This window comes from Bos indicus x Bos taurus, chromosome 16, assembly GCF_003369695.1.
Source record: "Bos indicus x Bos taurus breed Angus x Brahman F1 hybrid chromosome 16, Bos_hybrid_MaternalHap_v2.0, whole genome shotgun sequence".
NCBI lineage: Eukaryota > Metazoa > Chordata > Mammalia > Artiodactyla > Bovidae > Bos > Bos indicus x Bos taurus.
In genome coordinates this window covers 40390145-40409782 of record NC_040091.1, presented here as the reverse complement: position 1 = coordinate 40409782, position 19638 = coordinate 40390145, and the positions used below count along the sequence as shown (strand labels likewise).

The following is a 19638-nucleotide window of genomic DNA, read 5'->3' as shown; positions in this document are numbered from 1 at the left end:
TGCTTCTCCTAAGGTAAACTGGAACATCCAAGTGGGGTCAGGGCAACCACCTGGTGTACGATGCATTTTGCCCACCCTGACCAGATGCCCATGAGGAAGATTGGCCACATGTGTCCTGTTTGACAGTGAAAAGTTCAGGCCACAGACTCCTATGCAGCCTGTAGGCAACCCCTCCCTTGGGGCCCAGATGCAGGTGCTGTTTGAGCCTGATCTTTACTGAGCATTTGGGAAGCCCCTCTCCTGAGACTCCCCGCTGCCCCGACAAGCGGAATTAGTTTTCCTGGTCCCTGTATTCCCTGAGGAGGTGGGTCACTCTTGCTCCCATTGGTCATGCCGTGAGTGTCTCAAGTCACAAGTCAAAGTTAATCCAAGAGTGGAAGGAAGGACAGAGCCCGTGTGACTGGCTCAGGTCCTGCTGAGCGCCAGACCCAAGCTCCTCGCAACCTTGGGAACATGGTTGTCCTGTGGCTGGTGCTTCCAGCTGCGCTAGGCGCCTTTTTCCTGGGGGTCTTTGTCTGGGCTGTCTTTGAGCACTTCCTCACCACTGATGTCCCCTCTGCTTTACGACATCCTGCCAAGTTCCGATTTCTGCACTGCATATTCGTCTACGTGGTCACTTTGGTGAGTTGGCACTCAGTACCCTCACGAGTTGGAGTGAGCTTTCTCTCTCTCTCTCTGTTCCTCTCTCTAGGTCCCTTGGAGGGACAGGAGGGCCTGTTCTTCTTTCATTTGCTTTCTCTCTCTGTCTTCAGACCCTCCCAAGAAAGACAGACTTTGCTACACAGTGGGCTCTCCCTGTCTGCAAGTCCTGCATCCGTGGAGGAGGGGGGTCGACTACAAGAGATTGAGCATCTAAAGATGTTGGTATCGTGGGGGTCCTGGAACCAAGCCTTCATGGACACTGAAGGACAGATGGGAGACAGCCCTCTCTTTTGTGTCTGCTATTCTGTTTCTCTCCCTCTTCCCTTCCCATCCTTCCTCTCACCACCCCCCCCCCCCCGCCACCTCTTTTTCCTTCCTTCAACAGCATTTACTGAATGCCAATCAGCGGGCTCATTTCTGAGGCTTCCCAAACTATCCCAGACCCAGCCCCTCCCCTGAAATGGCTCGGAGCCCGACAGAACGAACCTGCTTCACCTACAGCATCTTCCACTTCATAGCACACAGGTGTCCCCCACCCCCAGCAAAGATTGCAAGCACCTGGAAGGCAGGGCCCACCTTATCTATCCCAGGGCCTGGCACCTAGCACATGCTTACTTACCATGTGCTGATCAATCCAGGGAATTCACCCAACATTTAAGAGTGGCCACCCCAGCTGGGCTCACTCTGAGCAGGGGTTTGAGATTTGGGATGAAATGGCACATGCCTAGAGCAGCAGATTTGGGAATAATTTGGCATCTAGTAAGAGGCAGGAAACTTGATTTAATTACAATGTCCCAACCATGGGTGGAGATCAACCAGTTCACACTGATGACCTGCGGGGAGAACAACTGTTGAAGGAAGTGAGAGTTACTCCCTGGCTGTGTGATTTTGGGCAATTAACTTCACCCCTCTGTGCCTTAGTTTCATTATCTCTGAAGCGGGAATAATTGTGTTTCTTCCATCAGGTTGGTAAGAAGATTAAGGTACCAGGTGACAAGGGTTTGGTGATATTTGGCAAATAATGGGCTTCCCAAGTGGCCCAATGGTAAAGAATATGCCTGCCAACCAGGAGACGTGGGTTTGATCCCTGGGTTGGGAAGATCCTCTGGAGTAGGAAATGGCAACCCACTCTGGTATTCTTGCCTGGGAAATTCCCTGGACAGAGGATCCTAGTGGGCTCTAGTCCATGGGGTTGTAAGAAGTCAGACGTGACTGAGCACTGAACGCATTTGGTAAATAAGTCAAATGTGTTTCTTGGGCTGTTGGGCTGTTTCACCAAGGATACAGATGACTTTCAGAGAAATGAACAAGTCTAGTTTATAATTAGGTGAATGCTACTGCCCCAAGGAGACAGGCTGAGGAAGTGGTATGCACATCTCTCGTATTAATCTTGGCCATGCACTTTGCTGGAGGTCAGGTTGTCTCAAGCCAGCAGCTGCAATCTGCATGAAATTCCAGGCTAGTCTGAGGCCCTTGGACTGAAAACGATGTCCAAGTGGCCCAGAAAACCTGCGATCTTTCCAGCCTTTGGTGATTCTCCTCAGGCGTAGTCCACAAGCCAAACATCTCCTGATGACATCTGCTCCTGGGAGGTTCTGAGATGGGTCTGAGCTTGGCTGTGGAGGCTGAATCCAGCTTGTGAAGTTCCATCCTGGTCCCCCCAGCCCTGAGCCCTCCTAGAACAGACTGCTCACCGCAGGTGACAGGGATAAGCATGGTGATATCCAAGTGGTTCATTTCGTTCCAGAAGACAGATAGATACAGAAGGCAAACAAATTTTAAGGAGAAGGAGGCAAAAACCTAAAAGACTCTACAGCCCAGAAATCAGGTGCATAGTTTTGTAGTCAGACAACTTTGGGTCTGAGCACTGAATCTCCACTTGCTGGTTTTGTGGACTAATGTCTTTGAGACTCTATTTTCTCCTCTAAAATGGTGAGGATAGCTGGAGATGCTTTTTATAGGGGTGAGGTGGGGAGTGAGTGAGAAATGCATTTAAGGTGCAGGGTATAGTGCTGGGTGCTTAGAAAGGACTCCATAAAAATAGATTATTAGCATATATATATATATATATATATAAAATCTTTGAAGGCAAAGACACAGCAATTGCTAAAATCATTATCGATTTGAAGGCTATAATGATGACTTCATAATATGAATGGAGAAGGAAATGGCAGCCCACTCCAGTATTCTTGCCTGGAAAATCCATGGATGAATTTTCCATGGTTGGAGGAGCCTGGTGGGCTACAGTCCATGGGGTTGCAAAGAGTCGGACCCAACCCAGTGACTAAACCGCCACCATGAGTGACTTCGGGCTTCCCTGGAGGCTCAGGCAGTAAAGAACCCGCCTGCAGGGCGGGAGACCTGGGTTCGATCCCTGGGTCAGGAAGATCCCTGGAGAAGAGAATGGCAAACTGCTCCGATATTCTTGCCTGGAGAATTCCATGGTCAGAGGAAACCAGTGGGCTACGGTCTATGCAGTTGCAAAGAGTTGGACACAACTGAGCGACTAACACACACACACACACACACACAAATGACTTCAGCCTTCCTATAAGATATGAGGATTAATATAGAAAATGCTATAGGGTTCATTTTAAAAGTTAAGCTCTGCTAGAATATTTTGTAAAAGAATCTTAATATTCATCTGAAGTTCTAGACCTCAGGTGTTCCTAAACTGCTGATGGTCCCATTTGCAATACTACTAACACATTCCATTTATTTACTTATTTATTTGTGGCTGCACTGGGTTTTCGCTGCTGTGTGTGGGCTTTCTCTAGCTTCAGGGACTGGGAACTACTCTCTGGTTTGTGATGCTTGGGCTTCTCATTGTGGTGCCTTTTCTTGCTGGGGAGCATGGGCTCTGCAGGGCTCTCGGGCTTCATGGTTGCAGTGTGCAGGCTTAGCTGCCCCGAGGCATGTGGAATCTTCCTGGACCAGGGATTGATCCCGTGTCTCCTGCATTGGCAGGTGGATTTCTATCCACCACACTACCAGGGAAGTTCTGATACATTCTTATAAATAATATTAGATGGGCCAAAAAGTTTGTTTGTGTTTTTCCAGACAATGTTACAGAAATAATATATTATACTTATAGTATTTATATATACATATAACATTTATGCAAACAATATAATATAGATATATAATATTTGTGTACTTATGTTTATATTATATGTATTATATACTTATATAAATATAAAGCCTATTACAAATATTATATATTTACAATGTTATAAATAATAATAGACAGTAATCAATCTTCCTAAATTGCCTCTGTCCTAAATGACTAGCTCTGGCAAATGTGAACTCATTTCTGGGAAAAACAAACCAAACCAGACTTCCCTGGTGGTCCAGTGGGTTAAGTGTCCACCTTGCAATGCAGGGGACCTGGTTTTGTCCCTGGTGCGGGAAGATCCCACATGCCACAGAGCATCGAAGCCCATGTGCCACAACTACTGAGCCCGTGCCCCACCACAGGAGAAGCCACCACAATGAGAAGCCCTCACCGCAACTAGAAAATAGCCACTGCTCTCTGCAGCTAGAGAAAGTTCATGCACAGCAATGAAGACCCAGCACAGCCAAATAAATATTAAACAAAAACAAAACAAAAACAAATCTAACTTCCTGGCCGTATCTAGTGACCTTTCAGAATGTGGTGCTAAGAGATGTTTATCACCACTTTGCATTGTTCAAAATCCCTGAACCATTTACGCTTCAAGATGCTGGGATGGGCTCCTCGGATGTGGGCCAAGTGGTGGGAAAGGAGGTCATCCTCATGGCCCTGGGAACCTTGCTCTCCTCCAACTTAAGCAGAAAAGTAGTGGTTTTGTTGGGAGTTCCCTTTTGAGAAACCTTAGCCTTGGCAGTGGGGCAGCTGGCGTAGGGGTGGGGTTGTCTCCATGGAGGGAATGCACTGGGGCATCCCACAGACCTTGGGCAAGGTCACACCAATGGGTGTGAGCTCACACTTGCCAGAACCCACCAGTGACACACTCCCCATGGGTGGTCACATCTGATTCCCAAGCTTCATCCTCGGGGACTGTAGACCCAATTCTTTTATTTTACAAACGAGGAACACTGAAGCTCAGAGAAGGGAACGCTTGAGGTCTTTCAGCGAGATAGCGGTAGGTAGAGCTAAGTCTCAGAGAAAGCAATGGCACCCCACTCCAGTACTCTTGCCTGGAAAATCCCATAAATGGAGGAGCCTGGTAGGCTGTGGTCCATGGGGTTGCTAAGAGTCAGACATGACTGAGCAACTTCACTTTCACTTTTCACTTTCATGCATTGGAGAAGGAAATGGCAACCCACTCCAGTGTTCTTGCCTGGAGAATCCCAGGGATGGGGGAGCCTGGTGGGCTGCCATCTATGGGGTGCACAGAGTTGGACATGACTGAAGCGACTTAGCAGCAGCAGCAGCAGAGCTAAGTCTTGAATTCGAATCTGCTTGATTCCAGAACCCAAGCTGTTTCTAGTTTAGTGATTGAGAACATAAATTCTGTATCTTACTCATTGATGGGCAAGGCACTTGACCTTGGTATGCCTCACTTGCCCCATCTGCAAAATGGAACTGATAATTGTGCTTGACTTAGAAGGGTTGCTGAACAGTTTGAGCCAGTTAATAACCTAAAGCCCTTGAACCAGGATTGGCATGTCGCAGGTGACAGGTAAGTGTCAGCTGTTCTTACTGTGTTCAGTGTTATCATCCCGTGCTATTTTCTTTCTGACACAGACACATACATATTCCATGTGAGGTCCATAGAAGAGATGATCTGACATGGTTGAAATGCATTTATTACATGTGATACAATACCATGTAACTACATCTCATGAAATATTTCACTATTTGTTTGCTTATAACCAGAGTGACCATAAGTTTAAAAACAATGGACTTCTTTTCACATTTGGCAGATAGATGGCCCTGGTACCATTGATCCCTCCTCCTGAGCCCATGGACTTCTCTGATAGGTCAGTTGGTAAAGAATCCACCTGCAATGCAGGGGACCCCAGTTTGATTCCTGGGTTGAGAAGATCTGCTGGAGAAGGAATAGGCTACCCACTTCAGTATTCTTGGGCTTTCCTTGTGGTTCAGCTGGTAAAGAATCTGTCTGCAATGTGGGAGACCTGGGTTTGATCCCTAGGTTGGGAAGATCCCCTGGAGAAGAGAAAGGCTACCCACTCCAGTATTCTGGCCTGGAGAATTCAATGGAGTGTATAGTCCATGGGGTTGCAGAGAGTCAGAAACAACTGAATGACTTTCACTTTCTTTCCTGAACCCATGGTTGCTGCTGCTGCTGCTGCTGCTAAGTCACTTCAGTTGTGTCCGACTCTGTGTGACCCCATAGACGGCAGACCACCAGGCTCCCTTGTCCCTGGGAGTCTCCAGGCAAGAACACTGGAGTGGGTTGCCATTTCCTTCTCCAATGCATGAAAGTGAAAAGTGAAAGGGAATTTGCTCAGCCGTGTCCGACTTTTCGTGACCCCATGGACCACAGCCTACCAGGCTGTTCCGTCCATGGGATTTCCCAGGCAAGAGCACTGGAGTGGGCTGCCATCGCCTTCTCCGCAGACATCCCTAATTGGTCCCATTACTTTTTTCTGTTGAACACAAATGTGGCTTAAGCATCTGTCCTAATCCACGGGGGCAATGATGGTGTTAACCCAGGTGTTAACCTGTCTCTGCCATCTCAAGCTGGGGGCCAAAGAGAGCAAGGTTGCCAGTCATCTTGCCTTGGACATTGGCTTTGATGAGCTCAGTGCCCAACCACTCAGCCCAAATGTGGGCTAGCTCTTTGGCAAATTCTTACCACTGTTCAACCAAGAGCTTTTGGGAGGAAATTCTGCAAACCCGACCCTTTATCTGGACACGCTCTGCAGAGCCTGTCGCTTGCTGATGAGCCCTGGGGCCATGCTTTGAGGCACACGAGAAACTGCAAGAACATCCTAGCAGTTACAAAGAGCAGGAGTCATCTACCATTCAGATAGACCCTAACCTCCCTAATCTTTCCCTCTCTTTCTCTTACCTCTAACAGGGGAATATATTTGAGAAGATAGGGGTTTGCTCCCTGCTCAGATTTCTCCAGTTTTTGCAGAAGAGTGTGAGAATCAAGGAGGATCCTGTGCTCGTGGTAACCAACCTGCGTTTTGGGACCATACCAGTCAGGCTGTTCCAGCCCAAGACACCGTCCCCCAGCCCCAGCGAGGCATCATCTTCTTCCATGGAGGAGCCGCCTTAGTGGGGAGCCTGGGTAAGATCCTCTGCTGTGGCTTCGCCAAGGAAGAGCCTCATCCACACACACAGCTTTGCCCCCTACCCCTCCTATGGGAACTTTGTTGGAGTTTCTCCAAGAAATCAGAAATGGATTGCCATTTCCTTCTCCAGAAAAAAAAATCAGCAGTTGGAGATTTTTATTGGGAGTCCAGACTATGGGCTTTGGGCTCAAGTCAGCAGATGGTGTGGAAATGTTCTTTTTTATACTGTGATAGTCTAGGTCAAGGAGAGGGTGGTGAAGTGGCTGGGGAGGTGAGGGGGGTGGAGATGGCATTTATGGCCCTGCAGTATTGACTCTGCTCCCCTCCCCCTGCTCACCACTCACAGCTATTGCTAGTCCTATCTGTTCTTCCCCCACAATATTTCTCAAATGCACACGTTTCTTGCAGGCTCTGCAAGATCACTGTGATCTTTCTCTTGCCACATCCCTTTACTCCCACATCTCAGCAACTGCTCTCCCCCGTCACTCCTGGCCCTTCATGGTCTCATCCTCACCCAGTAGCCAGAAGGAGCTCATAAAAGTATAAGTTGGAACTTGTCTGTCTTGCACTGAAACCCTTCCTGTGGCTTTCCAGCTGTTTTGTTTTGTTTTTAATACTTTTATTTATTTTTGGCTGTGCTGAGTCTTCTTTGCTGCTCGGGCTTTTCTCTAGTTTTGGTGAGTGGGGGCTACTCTCTAGCTGTGGTGCATTGGCTTCTTACTGCAGTGCCTTCTTCTTCTGGCTCACTGGCTCTAGAGAGCAGGCTCAATGACTATGGCACACAGAATTAGTTGCTCAACGACATGCAGGATCTTCCCGGACCAGGGATCGAACCCATATCTCCTGCACTGGCAGGTGAATTCTTTACCACTAAGCCACCAGGGAAGCCCTAGGGTCTTTTTTTCAAAAGATAAGTTTATTTGTCATTTTTGTCTGCGCTAGGTCTTCATGGCTATGTGCGGGCTTTCTCTAGTTGCAGCAAGCACGGGCCACTGTGCTGCAGTGTGCAGGCTTCTTACTGAGGCGGCTTCTCTTGTTGCAGAGCACAGACTCTAGGGCACTTGGGCTTCAGTAGTTGTGGCACATGGGGTTAGTTGCCCTGTGGCATGTGGGATGTTGGTTCCCAGACCCGGGAACGAAGCCACATCCCTGCATTGGAAGGCAGATTCTTAACCACTGGCCCACCAGGCAAGACCCCTCCAGAGTCTTTAGATGAAACCTGAACTCCCCCAGTAGCTGGTGCTGGCCCTTCAGACCTCTCCTGCCTGCTCACCTGGGCCTCCCAGCGGCTTGGAGCGATCACTCTGCGGCAACCACACTGCTTGTGCAGCAGACAGTCCAGGCTCCTTCTCTAGGAATCTCTCTCTCTTGCTGTTTCCCTGCCTCCAGAGTTGTCTCCCTGCACTCCCTCACTTTGCAGGACTGGTGACCCCTTCTTTATTCTTCCAGTTCGATCTCAAAATCCCTCCCCAGAGTGGCCTCCTAGACATCTTCTCTAAAGAACTCTCCCTACCCACTCTAGTGCCCTGCACTATGCCCAGGGTCCATCCATCCTTGACATCATCCTTTAACATTTTCTTCATGGCAGTTGTCACAATCTGAATGTATCTCCTTCCTCCAGGTGTTTCCTTATTTACTGTCTGCATCCCCCAACTGAGAATGGAAAGTCTGAGAGTGCAAGAAAGACTTCTATTTTGCTTCTTGCAGGACTCCAGGGCCAGACCCATGGTTTTATTTTTTGAATGAATGTATAAGCATAAGATCTCTTCAAGAAAATTGGATATAGCAAGGGAACATTTCACGCAAAGATGGGCACAATAAAGGACAGAAATGATAAGGACCTAACAGAAGCAGAAGAGATTAAGAAGTGGTAAGGATACACAGAATTATATAGAAAAGGTCTTAATGACCTGGATAACCATGGTGGTATGGTCACTCACCTGGAGCCAGACATCCTGGAGTATGAAGTCAAGTGGGCCTTACAAAGTATTACTACAAACAAAACCAGAGGAAGTGATGGGGAATTCTAGCTGAGTTATTTAAAATTCTAAAAGATGCTGCTGCTAAAGTGTTGCACACAAATTTGGATAATTCAGCAGTGGCCACAGGACTGGAAAATGTCAGTTTTCATTCCAATCCCAAAGAAGGGCAATGCCAAAGAATGTTCAAACTACTGGACAATTGTGCTCATTTCACATGCTAGCAAGATAATGCTCAAAATCCTCCAAGCTAGTCTTCAATAGTATGTGAACCAAGAACTTCCAGATGTTCAAGCTGTGTTTGAAAAAGGCAGAGTAACTAGAGATCAAACTGCCAACATCCCTTGGATCATATAAAAAGCAAGAGAATTCCAGAAAAACATCTACTTCTGCTTCATTGACTATGCTAAAGCCTTTGACTGTGTGGATCACAACAAACTGTGGAAAATTCTTAAAGAGATGGGAATACCAGACCACCTTACCTGTCTCTTGAGAAACCTATATGTGGGTCAAGAAGAAACAGTTAGAACTGGACATGGAACAATGGACTGGTTCAAAATCAGGAAAGGAGTATGTCAAGGCTATATATTGTCACCCTGCTTATTTTACTTATATGCAGAGTATATCTTGGAAAATGTCAGGCTGGATGAATCACAAGCTGGAATCAAGATTGCTGGTAGAAATATCAACAATCTCAGATATGCAGATGATACCACTCTAATGGCAGAAAGTGAAGAGGAACTAAAGGATTTCTTGATGGTAGTGAAAGAAAAGAATGAAAAAGCTGGCTTAAAACTCAATGTTCAAAAAACTAAGATCATGGCATCTGGTCCCATCATTTCATGGCAAAAAGAAGGGGAAAAATTGGAAGCAGTGACAGGTTTTATTTTCCTGGGCTCCAAAATCACTGAAGATGGTGACTGCAGCCATGAAATTAAAAGATGTTTGCTCCTTGGAAGGAAAGTTATGACAAACCTAGACAGTGTATTAAAAAGTAGTGACATCACTTTTCTGACAAGGGTCCATATAGTCAAAGCTATGGCTTTTCCAGTCGTCATGTACTGGATGTGAGAGGTGGACCATAAAGAAGGCTGAGTTCTGAAGAATTGACGCTTTCAAATTCTCCAGGTGCTGGAGAAGAGTCTTGAGAATCCTTTGGCCTGCAAGGAGATCAAATCAGTTAATCCTAGAGGAAATCAACCTTGAATATTCACTGGAAAGACTGATGCTGAAGCTGAAGCTCCAATACTTTGACCAGCTGATGCGAACTGACTCACTGGAAAAGACCCTGATGCTGGGAGATTAAAAGCAAAAGAAGGGGGTGGCAGAGGATGAGATGGTTTATAGCATCACCAACTCAATGGACATGAATTTGAGCAAACTCTGGGAGATAGTGGAGGACAGAGGGCCTGGTGTGCGACAGTCCTTGGGGGTCCCAAAATGTCAAACACAATTTAGGACCTGAACAAAAACAATGAACACATGAATACATAGATGGATGGATGGGTGAATAACTGGGTAAAGGGATATAAACCAACCAACAAACGGGAGGATGGAGAGATGGCCACACAGGGGAAAATTTGCCCATGTGAAGAGATTAGCTGTCCCATTACATGTTCCCTGAGATTAGGCTGTACTGCCACCTGGTGGTAGAATATAATATCTGAACTTGCTGCCTGGATGCTGAGTATCTGCTTTGTGGGACTTCACTGGTGGCTCAGTGGTAAAGAATCTGCCTGCAATGCAGGAGACACTGGAGATGACGGTTCATTCCCTGGGTCAGGAAGATCCCCTGAAGGAAATGGCAACCTGGCAACCAACACCAGTGTTCTTGCCAGGAGAATTCTCTGGACAGAGAAGCCTGGCGGGCTGTAGTCTGTGGCGAGCACACATGCACACATCTCCTTTGCACTGGCCCCCTTGTCCAAGATCACTCTTCCCTTTCAGAGGCCTCTGGGAGCACTCCATTTTTTGTCTGTGACTGTTCCTCTTCCTCTGCAGAGGAATGACATTACTGCCAAAAGTAACAGCAGGACTCACTCAGCAAATATTTTTTAAGGACCTACTATGTGTCAGACCCTCTTTGAGGCCCAGGGGACATTGTGGAGAACAAGAAAGGTCCTCATGGAGCTTACCCAAACAATGGGGCCGAGCAGTGAAAGAAAAACAAGTGTGTGTGTGCTCAGTCGCTTCAGCCGTGTCCGCCTCTTTGTGACCCCGTGGACTGTAGCCCGCCAGGCTCCTCTGTCCATGGGATTCTCCAGGCAAGAATACTGGTGTGGGTTGCCATGCCCTCCTCCAGGGATCTTCCCGACCCAGGGATCGAACCTCATCTCCTGCATTGACAGGTGGATTCCTTACCACTGAGCCACCTGGGAAGCCCACATATATATATATATATATGTATATATATATAATTATTATTCACATTCCAGGGCAGACATGCCCGCCTTCCCTCATCTTGGCTTTGTCTGTTTCAAAGCACCAAGCCTTCTAACTCCAAGGTTTCCCCTCCCGTCAAAGAAAACATTGTGGCTGGTGAGCCCCAAGGCATATCTGCTCCCCGACATTCAGGAGACTTGGGTGGATTCAGGTGTCTGATTTTAAGCTTTTTCTGTTGTCCAGGCAGAAGTGGCCAGAGTCACTTCAAGGGAAGCAAGAACAGGAAGAGAGGGGAGCTGTCACACCTAGTGCCAGCATTGCTGGTAGCTCTTCCTGTGAGCTGGGGGGCAGTGCTGGGCCCCGTGGGCACCAATCCTGGGACAGGCTACTCACAGGCAGCTGCTGCTGTGTTGGTTTTGTCTTGCAGACATATACCAGAGCCTGTGTGGTTCTCTAGCCCGGGAGACCGACTCTGTGCTGCTGGCAGTTGGGTGAGTTGCTGGAGAAAGTTAATGGGTGTTACCTGGTGGCAGAAGGTAGGGTGAGGCCCCAGATGATTTGCAGAACAGAGGTCCTAATCCTGGAGAGACATTCTTGTACATGCGTCCATGGAGACAGGCACAGTAGCATTCAAAACAGCCTAAACCAGAAACAGCCCAAAAGCCCATCAGCAGGGAGTACATGAATCAACGGTGGCGCTGTCAGCATCACGTTACACTCACTGAGGCATTATGGGATATGGTGGAGCTGTTCAAATAAGTGAACCAGAAGGCACACCCATAATGTGGATGAATCTTGGCAGTATAAAATTTAGTGAGAAAATTTTCAAAAAATTACGTAAAGCGAGATACTCTGTCTACAGAATGAAAAACAATTAAAATCAGAGCAACACTTTTAAGGAATATGCATAGGCACAATGAAATTATGTAAAAAGGAAAGAAAAAGAATGATGGTTACGTGATTCAGGGTAACCATTCCCTCAAATGGGGCAGGCAGTGAGATGGGATGGTGCTGGGGGTATTAGAGGGTTGGCTGAAGATTCTGAAGGTTCTGGTTAATATCCTAGCTGTTCTCTGGGGCAATGATGCTTTTCACATTGTTAAAATGAATAACTAACGAACTTATGAACTAACTAGCTAGCTAATTAACTCCCGACCATGAAGGGACTAATGTTGGAAGCATCTCAAGGAAGCCATAACTCTGGGCACCTGGAGTTCTTTGAAAATAGGAGAGGGCTTTTGAGTGAATGGAAGGGGCTGTGGGGACCACTCACCAGAATTCTGGTTCTTAATCCAACAGATCACAAGTCACAGGGAAACTGTTTAGAGAACACAAGTGAGAGAAGCTAAAAATGCCCCCTTTAGATTCAACCTCTAAAACAAGCCCCCTCAAACAAAGCAACTTCCTCAGTATCTCTGGTTTCCTTGATGAGATGGAGGAAGATAGCATCTTTCCGGTCCTCATCATCGTACCTCCCGGCCAGATGAGCCTCATGTCCGACATTCCACAGTTCGAGTGTCCACCAGACTCTACATCTCTGAGGGCTTAGTGATAATAAAAACATGCCTTGAACACATAAAGGTGTTAATAAGCACCTCCGCTAATACCTTGTAGGAAATTGCTGAGGATGTTATTCTTGGGCTTCCCAGGTGGCACTAATGCTAAAGAATCTGCCTGCCAATGCAGTTCAGTTCAGTTGAGTCGCTCAGTTGTGTCGGACCCTTTGTGCACACTAGGCCTCTCTGGCCGTCACCAACTCTCAGAGTTTACTCAAACTCATGTCCATAGGGTTGGTGACGCCATCCAACCATCTCATCCTCTGTTGCCCCCTTCTCCTCCCACCTTCAGTCTTTCCCAGCAACAGGGTCTTTTCAAATGAGTCAGTTCTTCACATCAGGTGGACAAAGTATTGGAGTTTGAGCTTCAGCATCAGTCCTTCCAGTGAGTATTCAGGACTGATTTCCTTTAGGATGGACTGGTTGGATCCCCTTGCTGTCCAAGGGACTCTCAAGAGTCTTCTCCAATACCACAGTTCAAAAGCATCAATTCTTCGGCACTCAGCTTTATTTATCGTCCAACTCTCACATCCACACATGTCTACTTGAAAAACCATAGCTTCAACTAGACAGATCTTTGTTGGCAAAGTAATGTCTCTGCTTTTGAATATGCTGTCTAGGTTGGCCATAACTTTTCTTCCAAGGAGCAAGCGTCTTTTAATTTCATGGCTGCAATCACCATCTGCAGTGATTTTGGAGCCCAAGAAAATAAAGTCTGTCACTATTTCCATTGTTTCCCCGTCTATTTTCCATGAAGTGATGGGACCAGATGCCACGATCTTAGTTTTCTGAATGTTGAGTTTTAAGTCAACTTTTTCACTCTCCTCTTTCACTTTCATCAAGGGGCTCTTTAGTTCTTCTTCACTTTCTGCCATAAGGGTGGTGTCATCTGCATATCTGAGGTTATTGATATAATCTCTAGATTGGGAAGATCCCCTGGAGGAGGAAATGGCAACCCACTCCAAAATTCTTGCCTGGAAAATCCCACGGACAGAGGAGCCTGGTGGACTACAGTCCATGGGTTGCAGAATCGGACATGACGGAGCACACTGTTGTACTGTATATTGTACTGTTATTCTAGACAGCTGAAAAGGCTTGGCATACAGGTTTTGATAAGCTAGGCTGGGGGAGGAAGAAAGGCAGGTAAGGTTCTTCAGGTTGCCAGGGGCTGCAGGTGGATGGTGCCTGGGGGGAAATGCCCCGAGAACCCTAAGGGAGACATGATCATGGTCTGGGTGCTCCCTGATTTTTTGTCAAGACATAATGGAGTGTCTTAAGTAAGATCCTGGAGAATATGTGTTTGAAAGAGTTGTCTTTTAGCCATCTGGCTCTGCAGAGCCTTCATCCCTGAAGGTGGGCGGGCAAGACAGAGTCCAAGGAGGTGTAGGCATTTCTGTTTCCTACTCTAGCAGGCCTGGGGTTCTGCAATAGAAAGCACATGCTATTTCATGACGTCAGGTTTGTATGTTTGACATTTGATGAGTCACATTCACTTCTGGGGCTTCCCTCGTGGCTCAGTGGTAAAGGATCTGCCTGCAGTGCAGGAGACCTGTTTGATCCCTGGGTCGGGAAGATCCCCTGGAGGATAGCATTGCAATCCACCTCAGTACTCTTGCCTAGAGAATCCCATGGACAGAGGAGCCTGGCGGGCTGCAGTCCATGGGGTCACATAGAGTTAGACACGACTGAAATGACTAAGCAGCAGCATTCACTTCTAGGCGTGGCAAAGTGCAAGCTGAAGCTTGTGCTTGCTGCTTACAGGTGCTGGGGCCATCTCACCGTGAGGACTCCACAGAGGCGCATGTGCCTTGCCTGCGTTTAAGTGGGAACCCATACTGATAACACTGAATTATTCATCACTATATTGCTTATTGCGGAAATGTGGCGAAGTTATAAGCAATCAACCCACCCTACTCTTTATTTTTTTTAATATATTTATCTATTTGGCTGCTCCAGGTCCTAGTTGTGGCATGTGGGGTCTATTTCCCTGACCAGGGATGGAACCTAGGCCCCCTGAACTGGGAGTATGGAATCTTAACCACTGGACCACGAGGGAAGTCCCCAAATTGTATTCTTAAAAATGATGCTTTAGGAAACCTTTTATAGGAAATAAAATCCAAGGTCAAATAGAAGGTAGTGGTTTTCAAACTGGGTTCCGTGGAGCACTAGGGCTTCCCTCACTGTCTCAGAGGTGGGTCCGGAGGTCAAAGAAGAAGAAGTAGTGGGGGATTCAGGTGTCTTATCTTTGGGCAAAACCAGAACAACTGCAACTACCTTTTTTATTTGGTGGAGCTCCAGGTATCATTTTAATAAAAAAATAATTTTTTTTGTTCTAAATAAGTTTGAAAGTCACTAGCCTAAGGTGTCATTTTTCCTTATGGAATTCTCAATTTAATCTTACAAGTAGAATGAGGTTTTTTTTTTTTTTTAATGCTTTTAAGTGATTGGTTGCAAGAACTGAAAAGACAACTAGCAACAGCCTCAAATAAAAATTTAAGATAACAACCATATTTTAAATAAGTTCTCTAATCCTAGTTTAGCTAAGCTGTTAACTGGTTTAGCCAAGCTGTTTCTATTTTTTAAATGTATTCCTTTCCGTTATTCCAGTCTTGATTCATGTGTTAGTTAGCTTGTGTTAGGCCGGGGTTCGATCTCTGGGTAAGGAAGATCCCCTGGAGAAGGAAATGGCACCCCACTCCAATACTCTTGCCTGGAAAATTCCATGGATGAAGGAGCCTTGTAGGCTACAGTCCATGGGGTTGCGAAGAGTCGGACATGACTGAGCAACTTCACTTTCACTTTACTCTAATTTTTAGAAGTTCACCTGCTCTCCCAGCCTTATTGAACTATACTGATATGTGCATGATGTCAATTTAAGGTGTTCAACATGTTGGTTTTGATATACTTACATACTGCAGTATGACTGCTACCATCATATCACAGAATTGGCATTTCTTTTCATGGTGAGAACCTTTAAGATCTACTCTCTTAGCAACTTTCAAGTATATAAAATATTATTGTTAACTATAGTCACTATCCTGTACTATAGATCCCCAGGACTTGTTGACCTTATAACTGGAAGTTTGTATCGTTTGACCACCACCTCCTCATTTCCCTCACCAGCCCAGAACCCCTGGTAACCACCACTCAACTCTCTGTCTCTCTGAGTTTTGGCTCCTTTAGATCCTATGTATAAGTGATGTCATACAGTGTTCGTCTTTCTCTTCTGACTTATTTCACTCATAATAACATCCTGGTTTCATCCAAGTTGTTGCAAATGGCAGGATTTCCTTCTTTCTTATGGCTAAACAATGTTTCAATTTATATGGAACATCTAGATCATATCAGATCAGATCAGTTGCTCAGTTGTGTCCGACTCTTTGCAACCCCATGAATCGCAGCACGCCAGGCCTCCCTGTCCATCACCAACTCCCGGAGTTCACCGAGACTCACGTCCATTGAGTCAGTCATGCCATCCAGCCATCTCATCCTCTGTCGTCTCCTTCTCCTCTTGCCCTCAATCCCTCCCAGCATCGGAGTCTTTTCTAATGAGTCAACTCTTCACATGAGGTGGCCAAAGTACTGGAGTTTCAGCTTTAGCATCATTCCTTCCAAAGAAATCCCAGGGCTGATCTCCTTCAGAATGGACTGGTTGGATCTCCTTGCAGTCCAAGGGACTCTCAAGAGTCTTCTCCAACACCACAGTTCAAAAGCATCAATTCTTTGGCACTCAGCCTTCTTCACAGTCCAACTCTCACATCCATACATGACCACTGGAAAAACCATAGCCTTGACTAGACGAGCCTTTGTTGGCAAAGTAATGTCTCTGCTTTTGAATATGCTATGTAAGTTGGTCATAACTTTCCTTCCAAGGAGTAAGCGTCTTTTAATTTCATGGCTGCAGTCACCATCTGCAGTGATTCTGGAGCCCCCCAAAATAAAGTCTGACACTGTTTCCACTGTTTCCCCATCTATTTCCCATGAAGTGATGGGACCGTATGCCATGATCTTTGTTTTCTGAATGTTGAGCTTTAAGCCAACTTTTTCACTCTCCACTTTCACTTTCACCAAGGGGCTTTTTAGTTCCTCTTCACTTTCTGCCATAAGGGTGGTGTCATCGGCATATCTCAGGTTATTGGTATTTCTCCCGGCAATCTTGATTCCAGCTTGTGTTTCTTCCAGTTCAGCGTTTCTCATGATGTACTCTGCATATAAGTTAAATAAACAGGGTGACAATATACAGCCTTGACGAACTCCTTTTCCTATTTGGAACCAGTCTGTTGTTCCATGTCCAGTTCTAACTGTTGCTTCCTGACCTGCATACAAATTTCTCAAGAGGCAGGTCAGGTGGTCTGGTATTCCCATCTCATTCAGAATGTCCCACAGTTTATTGTGATCCACACAGTCAAAGGCTTTGGCATAGTCAATAAAGCAGAAATAGATGTTTTTCTGGAACTCTCTTGCTTTTTCCATGATCCAGCGGATGTTGGCAATTTGATCTCTGGTTCCTCTGCCTTTTCTAAAACCAGCTTGAACATCAGGAAGTTCACAGTTCACATATTGCTGAAGCCTGGCTTGGAGAATTTTGAGCATTACTTTACTAGCATGTGAGATGAGTGCAATTGTTCGGTAGTTTGAGCATTCTTTGGCATTGCTTTTCTTTGGGATTGGAATGAAAACTGACCTTTTCCAGTCGTGTGGCCACTGCTGAGTTTTCCAAATTTGCTGGCATATTGAGTGCAGCACTTTCACAGCATCATCTTTCAGGATTTGGAATAGCTCCACTGGAATTCCATCACCTCCACCAGCTTTGTTTGTAGTGATGCTTTCTAAGGCCCACTTGACTTCACATTCCAGGATGTCTGGCTCTAGGTCAGTGATCACACCATCGGAACATCTAGAAGTCCATATTAAAGCTCCTTCTCTGTGCCCTTGAATTCCTGTGAGGAGACACATTTGGGGGCTTAGACAGACATCCAGGACGCTGACCATCAGTCTCTGGCACTGGGTCTGCCACAGCCCCAGTTGTGTCTGTTTTCTGACTGCCTACCTTCGCTATACCTTCACTGTCAGAACAGTTCCCAAACCCCTTCTTCCCTTCCTGCAGCCCCATAAAAGAAGGCAACTCTGAGTCATTGGTGGGAACAAACCTTGGTCCATTACATTTTTCTTTAAAAAAAAATTCTACTTGAAAGAAACTTGCCCTTGACTTTCATTTTGGTTTCTCCTATCCTTTTCTTTCATGAGTGGTAGCAGCTTCATTGGCCTTTCTCGACACTGCTGGTCATTTTACTTATGATGTGAACAGCTTTCTAAGTTGCACATTTTTTTCTTGTTGTTCAAATCTCTTATTTTTTTAAATGGAGGAAAATTGCTTTATAGTATTGTGTTGGTTTCTGCCATACAACAACCTGAATTAGTCATAATTATATATATCCCCTCCCTCTGGAGCCTCCCCCCCTGACCCCCCTACCCCCATCCCACTCCTCTAGGTCATCATAGAGTGCCAGGCGGGGCTCCCTGTGCTGCATAGCACAAGCTGCACATTCTTGTATGGAGCGTTTCCATCTATGGAAAGTAGACAGAGCATAGTTTTGGAATCAAGGATCCCTGCCCACAAGTTAAGGAAAGGTTCTTCACATCCTCATATGCAAAAAGTAGGGGCAAGCACCCTTACCTCAGAGGGCCATTCTGAAGGTGTAATTAGAAACACCATTGCAAGAGGGAGTGGAAAGTAACATGGCTTCCCAGCGACCCCTGTTCACACAGGTGTGCTTCTGTCGCCTGCTTACTCAGGTACCGCAAGCTTCCTGATCACCATTACCATACCATTTCCAATGATTGCCTGAATGCCTCCATTCACTTCCTGAAGACCCTGGGAACATATGGGGTGGATTCCTCCCGGGTTGTGCTCTGTGGAGACAGTGTTGGGGCAGGAGTAGCGGCCTTGATCTCCCAGATCTTGGTGGGCAGGTTGGATCTTCCTCAAATCCGGGCCCAGGTCCTGATTTATCCTCTCCTCCAAATCATCAATTTTCAACTGCCATCCTTTCACCAGAACTCACACATTCCATTCCTCACCCAGAAGTTCATGATAACTTGCATGTTTAGATACCTGCTTATCGACTCCTCCTGGTGGGATGCCATCGTGACCGGGGCTTTTATTCCCCCCAAAGTCTGGAAGAAGTACTGAAAGTGGCTCAGCACTGACAACCTACCCAACAGGTTCAAGAAGACAGGCTGCCAACCTGTGTTTCCTGCCCCTTTTAATGAGGCTGCCTATCTAGAAAACAAACACTTGTTAGATGTGGAAAATTCACCCCTTGTAAGGGATGATGAGATCATAGCCCAGCTTCCGGAGGCCTTCCTGGTGAGCTGTGAGAATGATATGCTCCGTGATGATGCCTTGCTCTATAAGAAGCGTTTGGAGGATCAGGGGGTCCCTGTGAAGTGGTACCATGTGGAGGATGGCTTTCATGGATCACTGATGTTGTTTGATAAGAAGTCCTTCTCTTTCCCATGCTCCCTGAAAATTATGAATGCTATAGTCAGTTATATAAAGAGCATAATGTAAGGTTGCAGCTCTGAGTAGGGCATAGCCATTATGGATTCTGCTACAAGCTGAGTCCTTTGACGAACTGTATATTAATTGATTAAGGAGATTCTCAGTCAGTGCTTACTCTGCAAGGGAAGAGTGAGAAGGAAGCTAAGAACAGTCATGCTTAGTATTTGAGAAAATCCAAATTGTTTCCTTTCAGTGCCAACAGTGTTCAATTCTGGATCTAGCAACATTCTCTAACCTTCTCATTCAAGTGAAATAAATACTCAAT

The 19638-nt window shown here is 46.2% G+C and overlaps 1 protein-coding gene across 1 annotated transcript; it reads left to right on the top strand.

Moving 5' to 3' along the window:
- Positions 1–453: 453 nt before the first annotated feature.
- On the top strand, positions 454–19382 carry LOC113906210 (arylacetamide deacetylase-like 4). Its single transcript, XM_027564104.1, is given in 5 exon segments — positions 454–621; positions 6672–6825; positions 6828–6887; positions 11680–11743; positions 18605–19382. Coding segments are annotated over 5 exon segments (1224 nt in total).
- Positions 19383–19638: the final 256 nt, after the last annotated feature.